At 40.9% G+C, this 19,435-nt stretch overlaps 1 protein-coding gene across 3 annotated transcripts in view; it reads left to right on the top strand.

Moving 5' to 3' along the window:
- Nucleotides 1–19,435, top strand: part of eml3 (EMAP like 3) — a 67,787-nt gene that overhangs the window by 31,725 nt on the left and 16,627 nt on the right. Inside the window, exons 4-12 of one of the 3 annotated variants that reach the window (XM_031290467.2) lie at nt 34–540; nt 3,145–3,255; nt 3,529–3,557; nt 7,747–7,782; nt 10,567–10,687; nt 11,072–11,221; nt 13,885–13,954; nt 14,390–14,491; nt 15,405–15,500. In XM_031290467.2, the coding sequence (XP_031146327.1) occupies nt 34–540; nt 3,145–3,255; nt 3,529–3,557; nt 7,747–7,782; nt 10,567–10,687; nt 11,072–11,221; nt 13,885–13,954; nt 14,390–14,491; nt 15,405–15,500 (1,222 nt within the window). Of the gene's footprint in view, nt 1–33; nt 541–3,144; nt 3,256–3,528; nt 3,558–7,746; nt 7,783–10,566; nt 10,688–11,071; nt 11,222–13,884; nt 13,955–14,380; nt 14,492–15,404; nt 15,501–19,435 lie in introns of all 3 variants that reach the window. The other 2 variants (XM_031290450.2, XM_031290472.2) reach the window with 2 other exon arrangements.

The following is a 19,435-nucleotide window of genomic DNA, read 5'->3' as shown; positions in this document are numbered from 1 at the left end:
GCCTGTATGACTCTTCCATGTTGACCTCTCTAGCCAACTGTCAGACAGCGTTGTGACCAATGCGAATGGCCACACAGAAAGTCCAGTGTCTATGAATTCGAGACCCAGGCCAGCAACACTGGACAGGTCAACCCAGACAGAGCCCATCCTCCCAGGGCAGGACACTGGGCAGGACAGGGCCCCTCTCCCTAGGCAGGTCCTGAGCCTACAGCTGGAGGACGCCCTCCCTCCAGGGAAGCTGGAGGTTGAGGGGACGCGGGCCAAGCTCCACCGTGTCCCTGGGTTGGAAGAGGAGGATGAGGAGCACGAGGAAAATGAAGATGGAGGGGAGCCGGAAAAGGAGCTGAGTTGGACGTCGTCCGTGGAGGAGCCCATTCAGCGCACCACGATCCGAGGCCTCCAGAGGGACGACTGTCAGGATGGAAGCTGTTCTCCAGAGGAGCTGGGCTCTGCCTCGGCCTCAGTCAGAACCTCGGACCAGAACCTCAGCTCCCGCTCTGGCCCCCTGACTCCCATCCAGGAAGGAGAGAAGAAACCGTTGTGCGTGATCTCGCCACCCTTCCCCCTCACCACCGCTGTCTTCATAATTATCTTCTTTCTCGTGATTGATTGCATGGCTTTTAAGGAAGAGTCAAAGTTTTCTTGATTCTGACTTGTGTGACTGCAAACCCCAGTTGTGCTGCAAACCCTCTTATGAAACCATCAGCCTCAGGTTGCCAGGGTGTGATTATACAGTGTTAGAGCAGGAAACCCGAGGGGGGTGACATGTTCTGTCGTCATGTTCGCTCTAGCCTCCATGTGCTTGCTCTCCATGTGTTTGAGCAGGGGGCGAGAGAAACATGAAGCCGTAGCGGAACATAATGGCGGCACTCGTCCACACTGAGTGACATATCCAAGATTAGCTTCACGGCACACAGTGATTTGAGCCAAGTGGAAAATGTGATGTGAGGGCAATTTTATGCAGCATAATGTACACAAAGGGCTGGAGTTACAATACTGTATGTATTCACTTAGACTGAACTAGAAAGGTCAGGGGGTTTGCAAGACTGTGCAGATGTAACCTTTCAAAGACAGAAAATTATTTGAAATTACATATCTGTCCAAACAGCATCAGAGTTAATATCCATCAAAAGAACCTCCAGAGTTATCCTCTCTGTTGCAACTTCACTGTAGCCACAAAGCATTTAAGCTGATGGTCCTGTAAAACGATGCAGATGTGCAGAGTTGACAAAGTGCCACTAAGGATCTGCCATTCAACTGGGTTTTGCAGAAACATGCAACCTGCCTTAAATCTTGTTTTCAATGCAGTTCTGCCTTTTTTAACCTTTAACATTGTCTTCCTCAAACAAATCAAGGATCTCTTACATGTTGTGATTCGTTCACCACTCTGAACTCAAATGATCGCCTGTAGTGATTAGAAAGCACAGCGCCAGAGCACTGCTGCTTTTGTTTACTTGTGCATGCATGTGTTCTTTTGTCCTACTTCCTTGTTGTGGCTTGAAAAGGGTTTCATTGGTGATGGGTAACGTGCTTGAGTCCCTCAGCTCAGCTCTGCTATGCCCCTCCATGGAAAACTTGAGGTACTGGGAAAGTTGTGCCTCCGTGTTCAGTCTACTACACCTCCTCATTTAACTTTTTATTTAAAATTAGAAGTAGAGCGATTAGGGAGGAAGGGGGTGGCTTGCCAGCTGAGTTTCACTTCCTCGATCCAAGGCCAGTAACGTAGATAGACGCCTAAGCTTTTTTTAAGTCCCGCAACACTTCCCCGGCTGAGGCTACTGGTACAAATGCATGTCATCAGGGAAGGGGGTGTGTTGCAAGAAATCTTCAAATACAATAAGATATTTATTATGGTTTATTCTTGTTAATTTGACCTTCAGTTTGAGACCCTCGCCAATCCTCTCCTCTACAAGTTGCCAGTTTAGGAGTAGGATTTGGGGTGATGACCACTAAAATGACTTACATTAGTTTTAAGCCAAGAGTTAAAGGGTAATTGCATTTTATTACAACTTACACTTTTTAACACTTCTATCATTCATGATAACATTAAGCTCACCAAGTCCATTGCTGTGATCTGGAAACATGATGACATTTCTAAAAAGAAATTTGACGGGGTAAGAAACACAATCAGACAGGTTGTAAACAAACCTCCAGGTTCGCCAAACTAGTTTGGAAGAGAAAAGAAGGTGAATAGAAGTTATTACCCAAACTGTCATTTGTAACCATCCATCACAATGATCATACCTATTGCTGCTCTTGGCTTGTTAACAACCTGTCTGACTGCTTGTGTTACTCTTGTGTTATTCCACTCTAAAGTAAGTATCTAACGTTAGCTCGCCTGGCTAACTAGCTTACTACCTACAGTAGTAGTGCTTATTTCCAAGGCCAAGAGTTAGCATATCATTAGCTAACTACACTTTCTGGGGTTATAGCTGATGGTAAAGCCCTTTGCCGGACTAGTACATCCACATGTGTGGGAGGGTAGTTTAACACTGGTTTTGGATGCTTTATCACAGTTTGGGGTAACGTTAGAAGCTTTGTCCTTCTCTGTAATGGATTTGGAGGAGTTCGCCAAACACATTAGCTTGTCCTGCTAACTTTTTGCCTTGGACAGTCCTGTTAGTCCTACGTGTTTTAGACTAACTTCTGGAGTTATTGTTAATTAGCAAAGCTAGCTATAGCTTATCAAATCTGCCAGCGACAGCCATAATTTTAACCAGCAAAATCAGCGGTTGCAAGCTAGAAATAACAAGCTGCTTTTGTCTACATCTGTCTGAAATCAACAATAATTGTTTTACCTTAAAAGGACCAAAAGTTTTGATGGGAAATCTGCCACCATTAGCATTGAAAGGGATAAACTGGGGGGCTTGACAAGCGTAGCAACATTAACTATTTGGTACAACGTTATTATTAAAGAAAGTAAAATAAGACCCAAGATTTATGAAACCAGATGAATCCCTTTGGAAGGTTGGGAATGAAATAATTTGAAAGATCTTAAACATTGCTAACCAACGTGCATGTTTCTATTTCTACCATGTTGCATTCATAAATGGTGGGGTGACTGCATGCATCTGTGTGGGATTTAGTGTGTGGACACACAGTGTTTACTCCTGGAAAGCTGATTTCTGTCCTCCGGTGCTCCAGGGGTCGTAGGAACAGCGAGAAACTGGGAAATCCGGAGAGGCAGCGGAAACGTCTGGACAAGAAGGCGGCATCCTCGGCCAACCTCCTCACCCGCTCCCCCAGCCTGGAGAAGTAAGTCACTCTGCCATCACTCACAGCTGTCACAACACAGTCACACAGCTCACTTTTTCCTATGGCTGCTGCTGCAGCCTCGCATATCTCATCTAAGAGACACTTGCTGGAACACTGATGGCCCCTATAAATAATATTAAAATTCCATTTCCATGAAAACGTTGCAGTAACCCAGTACGTGATTCTGAAGTGGCGGACAGATGGATAAAAGCTACTAACTTCTCGAAATGGGGTCATATATCTGTCTCACACAGTTGTTTTCTGTCTCCACAGCCGAGCTAAGGAGCTGGTCACCGGTGCAGGTAATGTATCTTTCCACTCTCTGTCTTGTCTTTGATCCTGAAACTTTATCTAAATGGCCAAGGAATTTAATTTGCCATTTACACAGGGTATTCAAGACAGAATCTTGAAGACTTCAACCTGTAGATGAAGAACAAAATTTTTGGCAACTCTCATAATTTGTAGTTTGCTTCAGTCTGTAGTCTTTTACTTGGTATTGAACCGTACTTACTCCGCACGCAGTGAAAAAAACAATATAATATATACATACAACATCCATTTCTTGACATGCATTTTATGCCAAAATTAAAACAGTTTTGGTTATTTCACATCAGAGATTTCTTCTCTTTTATTGCATATATGCTTATATAATATGAATATATAATACAGCTTGTCAGCGAGTGTACGAGGGTCCAAATGACGTAAATGTCATCATCAGATGGTGTACCAGGCCCCCAGGAAGTGTGCCAGGCTTTAAAGCAAATTAAACATAGGGGCCAAAAAGACTTTTCCCCATAGACGTCTGTAAAGAATTTTGAAGCATCTCAACCCCCTGTAAAATTGCTCGTTCCCCTATCAGAATTTGATCCATTCTTTCATATATACAACATTTGGAAAGTCTAGAAGAGCTGCACGATTAAATCATTTAATCCCCGTTCGAGTTAGCGGAGCTCTAAACCCGAAGTAGCCGGTTGGCCAGTGGAAGTCTGTACAGTAGTGTGCCTGCTCCAGTGGCACCGACGGCCACAATCCTGAGCACTGCGTACATTTTTTTTCTGAGACATGCAACACATCTAATGACAACAATGGTTAAATGCGCAGAGGAGCAGCAGCCAACAGCAGCTCTGTTCTGCTCTCTGCTCTGTTCACAGTACTAATTTTTTCCATTAATTATGCGTTACTTCACCAACAACCCATCCGCTATTAATCACAATGTTGGTTAAAGTTTCTATTAATCACTGAGGTAAAAGCACAGACTGCCTGTTATTAGTTATAGAATATATACCAATCAATAAGACATTCCTCTATCCCTTCTCCAGTAAGAATACTTTAGCACTGATAGGACGCTGTCACTGTGTCCAGTCAACTCCAACTTTAAGGCGAAGAAGAGGAACAGAATGAACAGGGCACTAAGTTTGAGAAGCGTAAGGACAGACAAGCTGCCAGCTGCCTTTTCAGTTCATTGCAGCCAGGCTTTATGTGCACGCATAATCAGGTTCTTGCATATCAAATTTGCACATGGCATCGCACCCACCCTGCAACGCCTCTGGTTGTGCAGTAACTCATATAATAATGGGTGTGTGTTTACTCCTATTATCCCAGACAGTCATGAACAGGGTTTTGCAGTAGTAGTATACTACTATATTTGCACGTTAGCATCATAATCTGGTTCCACAAACCTTGATAAGCCTTTGTCCTGTTATGTAGTAGTCAGTAAGACAAAAAATATAATGCTAAACAGTGAAACGATGGTCCACGTGAAAGTATATGAAAAACTATTGTCGCTCTCATCTTCCATATTTGGAAGATATGGAAGAGACACACCTGCACGCAGACAATCAGATAGGTAGATCAACAAAGAGCGGAATAACCATGGGTTAGGGTTACCACAACTATAGTAATACTCGTTTGTTGACATATACTGTCTGTTTGCATCAAAAACAGCACAGCTAGGAATGTTTTGTCCCAATGAATGCTGTCTAGTGTAACATAAGTATAATCCTTAGAGGAACAAATCTGGACACGCTGCATAGATTTTCTTATAATCAGGGACTTTTACGTTTTACGTTTCCTGACTTCAGTGTTGGCAGGGCCAGAGTTGAACTATATTTCTATACTGCCCATGCAGCTTCTCAATAGTTCACACATGTAGTCATTTGTGCAAAATTGAGTGCATTTCCCAACCAACCACGCTTGTGGTTAGCGTAGCTTTTGTGAGTGTTGGCCTTCAGTCTGGTTGTGGTTAGCCCTGTTTTAAGGCCTCATTCCTACATAACAGAGTATTAGAGGACACTCACTCTCTCTCTCACTCTCTCACATTGTTTGTGATAGTCAAGCAAAAGAAGAATTCTATTAGTTGAAGTCAGTGGAAAACTTTGGCAACAATATTTCTATTCAGTCAGTCATGTCAGTAACAAAACAATATCTACCTTAAGTTTCCTAACATTAGCCACTATAAGATACTGGTCATAACAGACCAAGTCAATATGTAAAGTAGCATTAAAATCACTGATTGGATTGAATTAAGCAAGGTTGTGTTTTATTGCTTATGGATTCAACTTTTCAATTCTTTCAAAAGTTAAACAGCTTACTTTAAATTAGTGTTCATGGGTTCATGGGTCATTTGTAGACATCATGAAAGCATTGCCGGCACAGTTTAGATACATTTTGTTCTAAGAATTCAGTACATGTGTACCAATGGACGGGTTGTGTGTGTGTGAATGGGCTGTAAATACAGTGACAACAGTGATAAGTGTAGTAGTAACTAATAAAGACAACAGGAACATGTAGGGAGCTTCTCTCAGGATCATCTGCCTAGATCAGGGGTCTTCAACGTTTTTTAACGCAAGGAGCGCTTAAGTGAAAGAGAGATGGAGCAGGGACCCTCTACTACATATATTGTAAAAAATTAATTTGCATAACAAACTGGGCCTACAATAACGTGTAGGGTGGCCTAAAGCCTTTATACATACCTTTTTAGTGCATAGAATACTAAACTATTAAAATAGCCTAATAATTGTGATGATTTTATAAATCATGTTTAAATGTTAAACATACATGTGGCACAGTGAATCCTCAGGATGAACTGTATCTGTGGATGGCTACCTTAGTGACTACCTTACCTATAGGCCAGTATGATTATCATCAGTGGGGAGTTATATTTGCTAATAATATGTTGGATTCATGTTAAGACTTTTTAATTTATGAAAAAAACTTTAAAAAATTAACAGTAATTTATGAGGCCCCTTGCAATGACTCTGAGGACCCCCTAGGGGTCCTGGGCCCCCTGTTGAAGATCCCTGGCCTAGATAATTGTCAACATAAACTTCAGCTTGACACCCTGCTGAAAGCCAGCAGGTCATTTAGAGGCTACTTTTATGGCGAAACATGCCCTCTGAACACCAGAAATATCCTACTCCTTCTTCAAACTGGCCACCACTTTTTTATGTGAGTTCCTAAAGCCAAACACTGCAGGGCCAGTTTGGACCGTGGGCGCTGCCTGGAATCCAACCCACTGTGGTTAGCCAAACTGCCGCACCACTCCAACTCGTCTGACGGAATGATGGATGGCCAGCTCTGCAGAGGAGATTGCCAAGTCTTCCCCTGCTCTCTTTCTGTCTGGATGTCTTCATAACTTTTGCTTGATTAAGTAATAGTTGTGCTTGGCAGCTTTTTAGATTCCTGACATCGGAGAGTGGCAGGAATTTTAGGGGACATGGGACAAATGTCTCTGAATAACTATTTTTAAATACTGCTTTTCCTACCCACCGAAATGGAAATTTATTCTTTAATCACACAGTTGATTTAGACTGTTTTGATGAAAATCAAATTGAAACTCAAATTTTATGAAATAATGTTTCGCTTTTAGCTTTGTTTCTACCTTTTCTGGTAATATTCACCAACCTTGTGTGTTTCCTGTCATATGAACTGTAACCAGGTTGATCACTTGTGTTCTTATCACCCTCTTACCAAATTGCCAGGTGTAACAGGAACACGTTTTTGTTCTTGTCCTGTTCAGCTTTGATTTATTGCTTTCTGTTTCCTCACTCCCCACTGTTTGTTGTTGCTGGAATGAGGTTCCTGTCTTGGTAATAAGTCTCTTCTCAGGGTGTCTCTCTAGCCTTTTACCAGTTACCCCCATTTTATGGTCCCACAGACAGATAGTTAAAGACCCCGAGTCGGAGCAGTCACATTTCAGTCTGCTCAGCTTTGCTGCTTGCCTTCACCCCCTATACTCGTAAAAATAACACAACCATTGCCAAGGGAACAGAGCCGGGTTAAAAGTCCCAAAAAGAGATGGATAAAGGAAAATATAACCCAGCTTGAAAATCAAAGCTCATAGATCGAACCCGTAAAAAAAATGGGAATAGATCCTTGGGGATCGTAAAGTCGAAGTTCGGTCAGCTGTGGCGGGAATCGGCTGTGACTTGAAGCAAAGAGGATCTTGGTCTTTATTTGGTTGGCTAACCTCATGCTTTCATTCTCACACAGGATCCCCCGGATCCAGAAGAGGAACTTACAGCCAAGGTAGACCTGCTACTCTGTCCCGTCATGTCTTCAGCTCTTTTTATACGGCAAAGGTCAAGAGAGCTTTTCCAGCAATATCCCATTCACTGTTGCACAAACCACACACACACACACACACACACACACACACACACACACACACACACACACACACACACACACACACACACACACACACACAGAGACACAGACACAACCACACACACACACACACACACACACGCACACACACACAATTCAATTCAATTCAATTTTATTTATAGTATCAAATCATAACAAGTTATCTCAGGACACTTTACAGATAGAGTAGGTCTAGACCACACTCTATAATTACTGGAATCTATAAACAATTCCAGTAATTCCCCCAAGAGCAAGCATTTAGCGTGACAGTGGCGAGGAAAAACTCCCTTTTAGGGAGAAACCTCGGTGGTGAGAAAAACTTCCTTTTAGGGAGAAACCTGGGACAGACCCAGGCTCTTGGTGCCGGTTGGGGGTGTGATGAACAGTGGCAATAATAGTTACAATAAAGATAATGGAACAGTGACTAGAAATAGTAGTTGTAGTAGTTCATGGTATAGCAGGGCACTGCAGGGCATAGCAGGACACACACAGTTTCCTGCTATCTATCTATTGGCAGCTGACCAGGATTACCATACAACGAGTGAATATTTGACTTACACTAAGACTAGTAAGTAGAATAGGATGATAACGTTGCTCTGTCTCTGTGCGAGCACATTGACTGAAACAACTTTATACGGTGAGATAAGTTTAGTTGCCAGTATAACCTCTCAGTATAACTACAATTGAATGATCACGCAGGTTCTGTCCGAGGTTTGTGCCTGTTAAAAAAAAGTTTTTCCTCGCTGCTGTCGCATCAACTGCTTGCTCTTGGGGGTAATTGTTGGGTCTCTGTACTATTATGAGTGTGGTCTAGACCTACTCTATCTGTAAAGTGTCCTGAGATAACTTATGTTATGATTTGACTCTATAAATAAAATTGAATTAAATCAAAATCTCTCAAATTTAAATTATTACCTTAATGAAGGGAGGATTTATCGCAAGTTGTATTAGACTGCATTGGTTTAGACTGCATTTAGTTTTACTTAAAAACTGGCATATCAAATGTTTTTTCAGCTTGTCCTGTTGCCCCAAGTGGCCTAAATAATCAGTTAATGCAGCATTACGTTAAAAAAAAATGCTTAAAAGTTACTGCACATATCTCTGCTGTTTCCTTAGGTGAGAAATAGTTAATCCCTACTGCGCATTATATTTTTTTATAGTTGCTACGATGACGACATTTTACACACACGTTTTTCAAACCATTGGTTGGTCAGTCCACCACAACTATGAACTGTGGACAATGTTCGGAGAATCTCTCGCTCTCCGCTTTACCAAGCTTTATTGTGAGATTCAGCTCATTGGTTAGCCGTCCGGTCCATAACTTTACAGCTTTGGTTCACTCTCACAGCATCTTTTTCAGACGCAGTAGGCAGCTGTTTACAGCAGCAAACAGCAGACAGACACAGTTAGACTTCTGGTGAACACAGTGGAGCCTTCTCTTGATTTAGACGGATATTTTATTTTATTTTTTTTTTTTTATATATTTTATTTTAACTTTTTTAAACCTTTACAAAAAATAGAAAAAATCTGATGGGTATACAACATCTGACATTGTTACATGAAGTAAGTGAAGTAATAAAAGAAAGACAGAGGCTATAAGAGAGTATATAACATAACCATAGTAGTCCAGTGCTTCCTGTCTCATGATACCGTCAGGAGTATAAATAGAAAACAAAACAAAACCAAAAAGAACACTTACACTCACAAAAAAAAAAAAAAAAAAAAAAAAGGCCCAGAGAGGAGAATCAAACCCTTAGTCAGTGCCGAAAAAATACATAGAAGCCTGTTTTATATTTTGGTCATATAGGGGTCTCATCAAGTAAAGCCAAAAATGGTTTCCACGCTTTCTCATAATAGTTTGGTGCATCCCCTCTGCTAAGGCGAATCTGTTCCATCCTAGAAACACAGACCATTTCGTTGAGCCACCTTTTAAAGCAAGGAGATGATGGAGACTTCCAGTTGAGTAAAATCAATTTCTTGGCCGCTACCATGCCTGTTTTAAGTGCCTGCTTACAGTGGGAAGGGAGGGTCAATGTCTTTTCAGAGGAGCCAAAGATTGCCAGGTTACAGTCTGGTTGAATGTTTATTTTATATTGCTTAGAGAACCAATTAAATATGTCACTCCAAAAGTTGTCCAGTACTGGGCAGTACCAGAATAAATGTGAAAGTGAACCTTCTGCTCCGCCACATCTATCACACATGGGAGACACTGATTCAAATATTCTATTAAGTTTAGTTTTGGAATAATGCAGTCTATGTATGACTTTAAACTGAATTAACCGATATCTAGAGTTTATAGAACACTTCTGTATACCAGACAGGCCCTCCTTCCATAATTCAGACAGACAGTGGAACTCCCAGTTCTTTTGCCCATGCCTCCCTGAGATGACTGGTACCCGCTGGTGTCTCAAAAGCAGTGATAAAGTGGGAAATCAAGTGTTTGGAGTTTGGTTGTAAGAGAAGTGTATCATAAAAATTATAATGGTGTGGTCTATTTGGGAAATTAGAAATGTGTTCCTTATTAGACGGATATTTTTAATAGGTGGTGGAGAAAGGAAGTAGGAATAGGATACAGGATAAAATAAACGGTAAAACACTTGTCTTTGTCTGCCTCTCTGTGTATTACCGCTACGTTACTGGTCCTCTGCTGCGTTTGTCTTCCAGAAATGTCAATCAAAATGTTCATCCGAGGCCGGCCCATCACCATGTACATTCCCACTAACATCCACAACTACGAAGACCTGAAGATGGAGCCGCCCTCTGAGAGACTGGAGCTGGACTGGGTGTATCCTTCCAGATTGCCACAGCATGTGTTCGGCCTATTGTCCACATTTATGAGGCATATATTAGATTCAGACAGTGATGATTTCACTGTGTGCTTATTTCCTGGATTCAAGCCGCACTGTCTGTATTGGAAAGTGTCTCTTTAATAATCTAGTGTGTGTGAGAGCAGCATTAACCACAGATGAACTGTAAGCGCTGGGTGCCATGTGTTTAGAGGGACAGTAGTCATTTTGTACTACATCAGCAAAATATTCATATAAACTCAAGTTTTCACGTGACAATTTGTTGATAATCACAACATTTCATTGTTTGGTGAACTGTTCCTGTTAATAAGTGAAATGGACCAATGATTACCATGAATGTCCCCTTGACCCAGTCCTGCCAGCTATGGTTACCGGGGACGGGACTGCCGGGCCAACCTGTACTTCCTTCCAACGGGCGAGGCAGTGTACTTCATCGCCTGCGTGGTTGTGCTTTACCACATCAACAATCGCACACAACGCCACTATCAAAAACACACAGATTGTGTCCGCTGGTCAGTGGAAGACAATTTTATATCATCTGCCTCTATAGATAAGATCCAAATAAACACACGCCTCGCATAGCCTAAAAACTGCAAACAGTCTCCGATGCTATGGCAAATAGAGCTCAACAGTGACCACCCACGGTACAGGAAGTGATTTACCCATTCAGTTGCTCCACTGACATTTCAAAAAATGCTTATATGAAGAGTTTTAAGCCTGGAACCAGGCCAACCAGCTAGGAGATGAATCATGATCATAAAACATTTGAAACAGAGCAAAAGAACACTGTTTTCAGTGTTTTTTGAAAACATGAGATGTGAAACAACAAGGAAACAGAACAAATAAACAGGGAAAAACTACAACTGAAACCCACAATCGTGACACAGAGGAAGGAATGTCAGGCTTTATCCTGGAAATGTACTTCCGTTGATCCAGACTTGTAGTGACTATGCCATAAGCCTGTAAATAAAGGGCGTGAAAATCAAAAATAGTCTTGGGTTCAAAGGGTTAAAAACTTGTTATGACACTAAAATCTATTAAAACATATTTAAATAATTACAGCCATTAGAACCTGTCACAACATTTTAAAGTCCCTGTTCAGAGGTATCAATACGCCCAGGGCAAATAAAGAGTTGTTTTTAAGCCAAATCTGAACTCAACCCTGGTCTTCATATGGCTGCTGGAGCCGGGTGCAGTATTTACTTTGTGTATTAGAGATTTAGGAGGCGATCAGCACGCTGGCATGTTACCACATGTCTCTAAACCACTTAAGACACAAACGTGTACGAAATATAACTCCGCTCAAAGAATAGATATGATCTGATGAGTCTCTTGACAGCTAAGATAATCATAACAAGTTCGTATCAGGTCTCAGAGGCAAGGGACTTCCCTACTGCTTGATAATTGGTGTCATTCAAATACCTTATTGGAAATACAATGCCTGAATCCCAATTCCAAACTGCCAGGCTCTCAACATGAAGCCATGAATATAAGCAACTTGACCAAATAATGAGTCTTATTTTGGATTGTTAGCTGACAGTCAAGACATGAACACACATGTACTCAATGGGATAAACCCAATTCTATATTTTCTACACTGATCTCATACCAACTACAATTTATTATATAGGCATATTTTTTTTTTTTTTTTAAATGTATACAGTATGAGTGTTTTGGACAAATGAATGAAAAGTCAAATGCCAAATTTTACTACTGCACATAAATAATGCTTTCACCAACCTTTGGAACCCAGAAGCATAGGGAACATAGGAATCACAGGGAAATTGGATCCAATTTCTGGCTTGGACCCCTCGTCAGTTTCATGGTTTTGGCATGCATATATGAGAATTGGAATTAATGATATATAGAAAAAAATAAAAGCAATGGGGGTTTGTGTAAGATGACAGATATATTACTTTGCCCCCATTGATATATGGAAGCCAAATATTACTGAAAAAATGGGGAACTTACTATGTCTTATAAGTGGCACTGGCACTCAAAGGCTTTGTGGTGAGCTACAGTTGAACGGTTCCTAATTATTTAGGCAGTGACACTCTCTTTATGTCTTTGTTTTCTCCAGCACATTGCATTTAAAATGAAACAATGTCTATAATGTTAAAGTGCTGAATTTCAGCTTTAAAGGCTTTTTGGGGTACCCTGATAATCAGAATGAATTATTCAGTCTGACATAGTGTTCATGTTAGTTGTATCCATTGTGCAGACACCATCTTCACACCATTTTAGTAGTTTCTAGGTGCAGGTTTTTCATGACTTTAGAAGACATATGCAGATTTAAGAGTTGTTATTTTGGTATAATTGACTTAAAACAACTTGTCCAGCTGCACCAGTCTCCTCCATGCTTTTTGCCACTATGTAGACATTTTTCTGACTCTATTTTTCATAGATGTAGTTAGGTAGCGAGCTTGCTTGCTATGTAGGACTATGACATCCCCACTATTGATCCTGCCTACAAAGCTCTGTCGATTGTTTCTCCTCAGCAGAAACGGCCATCAATTACATAACACCAAACCCATTTAAGCAAATTAAAGATGCAGACAGACAGTTAGAGACTTGCTGGTGGACACAGTGGAGCATTTAAGAAGCTGAAGAGACATATATTTTTCTCGAGAGTTGGTGGAGACCAAACCAGAGCTAAAAGGAGAGTCAATATTGGACTTACATTCATCATGTGTCCTGACACAAGACACCACTATGAATGCTAATGTTGCTTTGTGTCAACTATTTTTTAGTTAATTTAGCATTAAAAGGTAATAAATGTTTCACTGCCCCCCAGTGGACAAAGAAGGCTTTAAATAATTTGTTGAATTTCTTTTGCTTCCCTACAATTTGAGGGATTTCTATATATAGAAATGACTACAATTCCTCCACTGTACAACTGAATTGGATGTAAAGTCAGCACTTTACCCTCTAGTTGTTATTGTTTTGAAATCTGATGTGCAGGAGAACAGAGCCAACACAACTGTTTCAATACGTTACAGACTGCACTTTATTTCACCATAAGTACACTTGTCATTTTGCCTTGGTGGATACAATTACATACACGGATATGTTGCAGCTGGACAAAACATTAGAATTTTGAATTAGAATTTCTGTCCAAATGCGCTTTACAACCCATTTTGGTTATATGGTTAAATAATGTTTGTTCTTCCTGCAGTCTGACCCTCCATCCTGACAAGGTGCGCATGGCGTCTGGCCAGATGTCCGGGGTGGATAAAGACGGCAAGGTGACTACTGCTGGGATGCCAGTCGGATACACTTTGATCTACTATACTATATTCACATCTTTAACCCTTGTGTTGTCTTCCCGCCGACCGTAAACTTTCTGTTTTCTGGGTCAAAATTGAAAATTGAAATTTTTGTTTTTCAGTATTTTTGGCCGTCTTTTTCGACACTTTTGTCACTTTTCGCGATGTTTTTGTCGATTTTTTTTTTTTTCAATGTTTTTTTAGAATTTTTTTTTTAAAAATGCCTGGCAATAAAGTTTCAGTTAAGTTTTTTTAGTTTACTAAAAAAAAATTTCACTGCTTATTTTTTGTTTTAGTTTACTAATAACCCTGGTGAGTGTGTGTGTGTGTGTGTGTGTGTCTGTCTGTCTGTCTGTCTGTGTGTGTATGTGTGTGTGTGTGTGTGTCTGTGTGTGTGTGTGTTAGCCCCTGCAGCCTTGTGTTCATATTTGGGACTCCATCACCCTGGTCACCCTGCAGCAGATCGGCCTGGGAACCTTCCAGAGGGGAGTGGGATTAGTTGCCTTCTCCTTTGCTGTGAGTTGATTGCGATACAACACTGTAGATTCTGCAGGCCTTTATTAGAAGCGGGCTGACATGTTGCCCCGCTAATGCAACACGATTACCTGTCTCCATCAATTCAGTTTGATGTACATTTCCACAGCACTAAACTTATCAGTCCAACAACAGTCATGTTAATCACAGGCAATCATGTTATATTCACCACTCTGCTGATAACACTTTGCAACAGATCATTTAATAATTATGTCTCATTTTTTAGATCGCAGTGAAGCTGCTGTCAATGAAACTAAACGCTTCCTGTGCCGGCGTTTTACTTTGAAAAACACCAAGCTAGGGATCGACCGCTACTGGTAGTTAATGAGACTGATAACTGATATTTGGAGCCAATATGCATTTACAGTCAAAATGAAAATCTTTAAGTCAAAGATTAAGATTTTAGAATGTTACAAACTCTAACACAAAACATCGTTTTGGAAACTTTCAACGTAATCCCCAGTAACAGATAGTCAGATGGTGTTGTGGGCGGGACATTAAGTCAGACTCAGTGGTGAGTGAAACCGAAGAGGGACAGACACAGAGCTGTAGCCGAGCCAAAGTAGACCACTTTTTAATTCATTAACTTTATCGGTTATCAGGCAAATAAAACGCCGATAGAGATAATCTGCAAACTGCCAAAAAAACGGCCCGATAATCGGCCAGGGACGATACTCGGTCTATCCCTACATCAAGCCTTTACTTTCTTGTGTTGAGTTTTATTGATGGTAGCTTAACATGGACAAAAAAAAGTAAATGCGATAGGAAATATTAAGTGGAGTATTTGTGTGGGGAAAAAAGAACAAGTGAAAGCAGCCGGGTGGTGAGTATGACATGACTTGACTTTATACTGAGTTAACGTTGTTTCTTTGTTTTCCGGATGTTGTTTTTTAAGGATTCTGGAGCGTTCCTGTGTGTGATCGACGAATCTAATGAGCACATGTTGTCAGTGTGGGATTGCAACAAGGGGACCAAGCATGCAGAGGTCAAGGTAAAGAACAGTCAGGTGTAAACAGCCAAGAAATCTCAACCCTTTACAATGATAAGACTAGTTATTATCGCCAGCTTTATTCAAAGCAGGAATACTGTTAACATTCTTCATCTTGTCTGTTAGAAAATTGCATTGATCTTAGCGGACTACACTGAACACACTGTGGTCAAATACTAAAATGATATTTCAAAAGCACAATAATAAAACAGTTGCTTTAATATGGGCATGCATACTTTTGAAGATTGTAAGTAAGTAAGACAATTAAAATTTGTGGTTTTAGGGGAGTTGATGGCGGAATATAGGCGACTGCTTGCTATCACTTTTGACATAATTTGAAGGGGAAGTTCAGATTTTTTGAAATGTGGTTGTATGAGGTACTTCTACATAGTCAGTGTGTCAGTTACAGTAGATGCAAGTCAGTGCGCCCCCCAGTTTGAAGAAGCAGGCAGAAGTATCGACACAGAAGCTAGGCAATGTCCTGCTGTGGACGGGGGCAGCCGCTAAACAGATTTTAGTCACCTAAAAAAAAATCTATATCAGCTTAAGTGTATGCTTTATTTAGAATATTTTAACTGCTTTACCTTGCTGTCAGACAGCCTTTTACGACAGGGAACTGAAGCCGTTATCTCTGCTCTCTTCAAAGCCACCAGACTCCTTTGTCAAAAACAGTCATTTTACCTTGCAGTAAACGGGAGTTGCTGGTCTACTGCTGTCTCAAACCTGTTAGTTTTTATTTTTTTTAAACAAGTATTTATTGAAATTTGTGTACATTTTACAGACAAAAACAGTACAACAAGGCAAATAACATAAAACAGAAAAGAGACCAAGGATCAAATGTAGTAGCTGTAGTACCCACAGTCATAAATCTGTACATCCATAAGTGTATGCTTACATGAAAAACATACCGCCGTTGTTTATCTCAACACCATATAGTACAGATGGCACACTACAGGCATTAAGAGAATGTTATCTTATTTAGACAAAAAAAAAAAGAAACGCTTGGTCCAGTTATCACTCCGACCATCCACATCCATACTGTTATTCTCAAGAAAATTGAAGAAAACGCTCCAAATTTTGTTGAAAACTTGTCAAGCTTATTTTTTGTTGTGTAACTTATCTTTTCTAGAGTCATTCCCCTCAACCATTGCGATGTGCCACAAGGTGTGTCCGATTTCCATGAGCAAGCAATGCATCATTTGGTAGACATTCAGTAGAGACCTAACGTTGTTAGAGGTTATAAAGCTGTCTGGGTAGAGATTTAATAAGCATAATTTAGGGCTAAGGGGCACCTCCTCGCCAGTGATCTGGCTTGCCAGGTCCAACACATTCCTCCAGAATGAGAGTATCTGTGGACACTCCCACATACAATGAAATAAAGTTCCTTTTTGGTCATTACATTTGACGCAGGTATCTGGTATGTTAGAATTAAAGCTTAGCTTAGCTGGGGTTACGTATTACACACTTATATTGCAATAGTTTGGAGTTAGTATTTATGGATTGGGTTTGAGCTAGAGTTGGAGCTGTTTGGACAGGATGCAACTTCTAAGTTGCAGATATTTAAAAAAATGTTTTGAGGGAATCTCAATTTAAGTTCTTCAAATGACACGAGAGTTAAGTTTTCATTATAGAGGTTAGCTACCTTAGCTACACCTTGAGATGCCCAGATTTTGAAGCCTGCGTCTGCTCTACCAGGTCGGAATTGTGTACCTTTTTATACTTTGGTGAATCCGAACTAACCTCTTCAAACACCAAAGTCACACAATAACACAAACTAACTAACTGATCGATGCAGTTGCAAACCACCAGCCACCAAACTCCTTTGACAAAAACAGTAATTTTACCTCGCAAAACACAGGAGTTGCTGGTCTACCGCTGCATCGATCGGTTAGTTTGTTTGCGTTATTGTGTGACTTTGGTGTTTGAAGAGGTTAGTTCAGATTCACCAAAGTATATTCATCTTTTTGAAGTTGAAAAAAACGCCCTACGTCAAGCACTTTTTTTTTTTAAAGTCGACCAATGACAAGCGGAGTAGCCAGACCTGTCGTTTCCATAACAACAAGAAAAAATGGAGTCGGAGCACAGTGAGTTATATGATATGAGCGGGTGCTCCCTGTACAGGGAACTGGCTTTGTTCTGTGTAACGTCAGTATCACTGCTTTCTCTCTCTGTTCTTTCTCTAGCTCGCTCCACCGCTTTGTTTATCTAACGTTAGCACATAGCGCTCTAGGATACTGTAGCCGTAGCTGTTGTTATAGCAACAAAATAACTTTTTCTTGTCAAAAAAGACTCCCAAGTGTGAACATAGCCTAAGCTAGCAGTTTCTCCCTGCTTTCAGTCTGAGCTAAGCTAGGCTAAACATGTTCTGAACCGCCTACATCTCTTTACACACAAATTAAACTGGTGTTGTCCATCTCAGCTGACTCTGAGCAACAAACCACCCTCGTTCCCAAAAATGTTGGACTTTTAACAGGTTTTGTGACAGTTGTGACTCCTTTAGGGTGATACGTTTTCACGATTTGAAAAGTTTGACATCATCTGACATTTATGAAATTATCAGTCACCACAGGGCTTCATAATCCCTCTACAGAATCAATGAAATCCTTCAACTGAAGTCATGAGAGTCAGCCAGGCTGCCTAATGTGACTGCAGTGAAAGATAGGCCCTTTTACAGCCAGAAGCCCAGCGTGGCTGCATGCTGGATGTGTAGATGCTCTTTATAAAGGAGCTCTGTTTGGAGAGATTAAGGGGGGAAAGATGGTGGTGGTGTCTCTGCTATGCTTTTATGGGCTTTTCTCCCAAAACGCCTCAACTTCCCCGAGAGCAATTTCAGCATGGCTGCCATGGCAACGGTGTAAATATTTCGTACAGTGAATTTGTCCAGCTGTATGTATATGTATGTATGTATGTATGTATGTGTGTGTGTGTGTGTGTGTGTGTGTGTGATCTCTAATGCAGCAGTGGGAATGCATAGGCGGCTGCATATCCTCTCAAGTCCAAAATGTAATGGGCTTGTGTGAGAACTTGTGTTTTATGGATCCTAGCGTCCAGCGTACATGGTTCAGTGTGGGAGGGGCAGCTCAGTGCTGACCCACGCTGTACAAACACACGAGTTCATCCACCAGGAACCAGATAATTATACCCCCACCTCCCCTCTCCAAGGCAGTGGAAGAGTCCATATGCCACTTTACAGCACAGTCATGAATGGAGCTTTTTGTGTAGAAATGATGCTTCTGTACTTACTGTACGTGCTGTACACATGGTCACCAAAGACCTGCCACTGGTACTGTGTGTGCATTTTGTGTGTCTGTGCCTGGCAGCAGAAATCACCTCAAGAAAATAAAATCCTTCATAGATCTTTAGCGATCTTTTACCTTAGCGCATTATGACGTTGTTGCGACTAACATGCTACGGTGTTGGCAAACAACTGCCTAACTTTGGCTGTCATGTGGTCCTGAACAGGTCCAGTAGTGTACAGTGGGTTCAGGGCTGGAAAGGAGGCGGAGTTTGAGTTTGCAGGCTGTAAAACCAAAACAAAGAGTTTGGTATTTTCATTTTTAGAATTTTTTTTTAATTTAGATTCTTTCTTTTTTTTTTTTTCTGTGATTTTTTTCATTGGAAAATGATTATGTTTAGTTGTATTTGAAAGTTACCGTGTGGTTCACTAGAAAGCCGTTTTGTGACTGGTAGGCTAGTGACAACTAGGGTTGGGTATCGTTTGGAGTTTTACGATTCCGATGCCGAATACTTTTAAAACGATTCCGATTCCTAAACCGAATCTTGAAAACTTGAAAAATGACATCAAAGACGTAATATGTTTACTAGCGATCATGTGCAGTGAATGGTTAATATGCTTTTACGTCCGTTTTGGTGAGCCCAGAGGGAAAATATGGCATTTTAAAAGTAGCCTACATTTACGGTAGCTAGCTAACGGTAGA

The sequence above is a fragment of the Sander lucioperca genome, chromosome 17 (genome assembly GCF_008315115.2).
Source record: "Sander lucioperca isolate FBNREF2018 chromosome 17, SLUC_FBN_1.2, whole genome shotgun sequence".
Lineage (NCBI taxonomy): Eukaryota > Metazoa > Chordata > Actinopteri > Perciformes > Percidae > Sander > Sander lucioperca.
The sequence above is the reverse complement of the archived record's forward strand: the minus strand, read 5'-3'. Positions and strand labels throughout refer to the sequence as shown.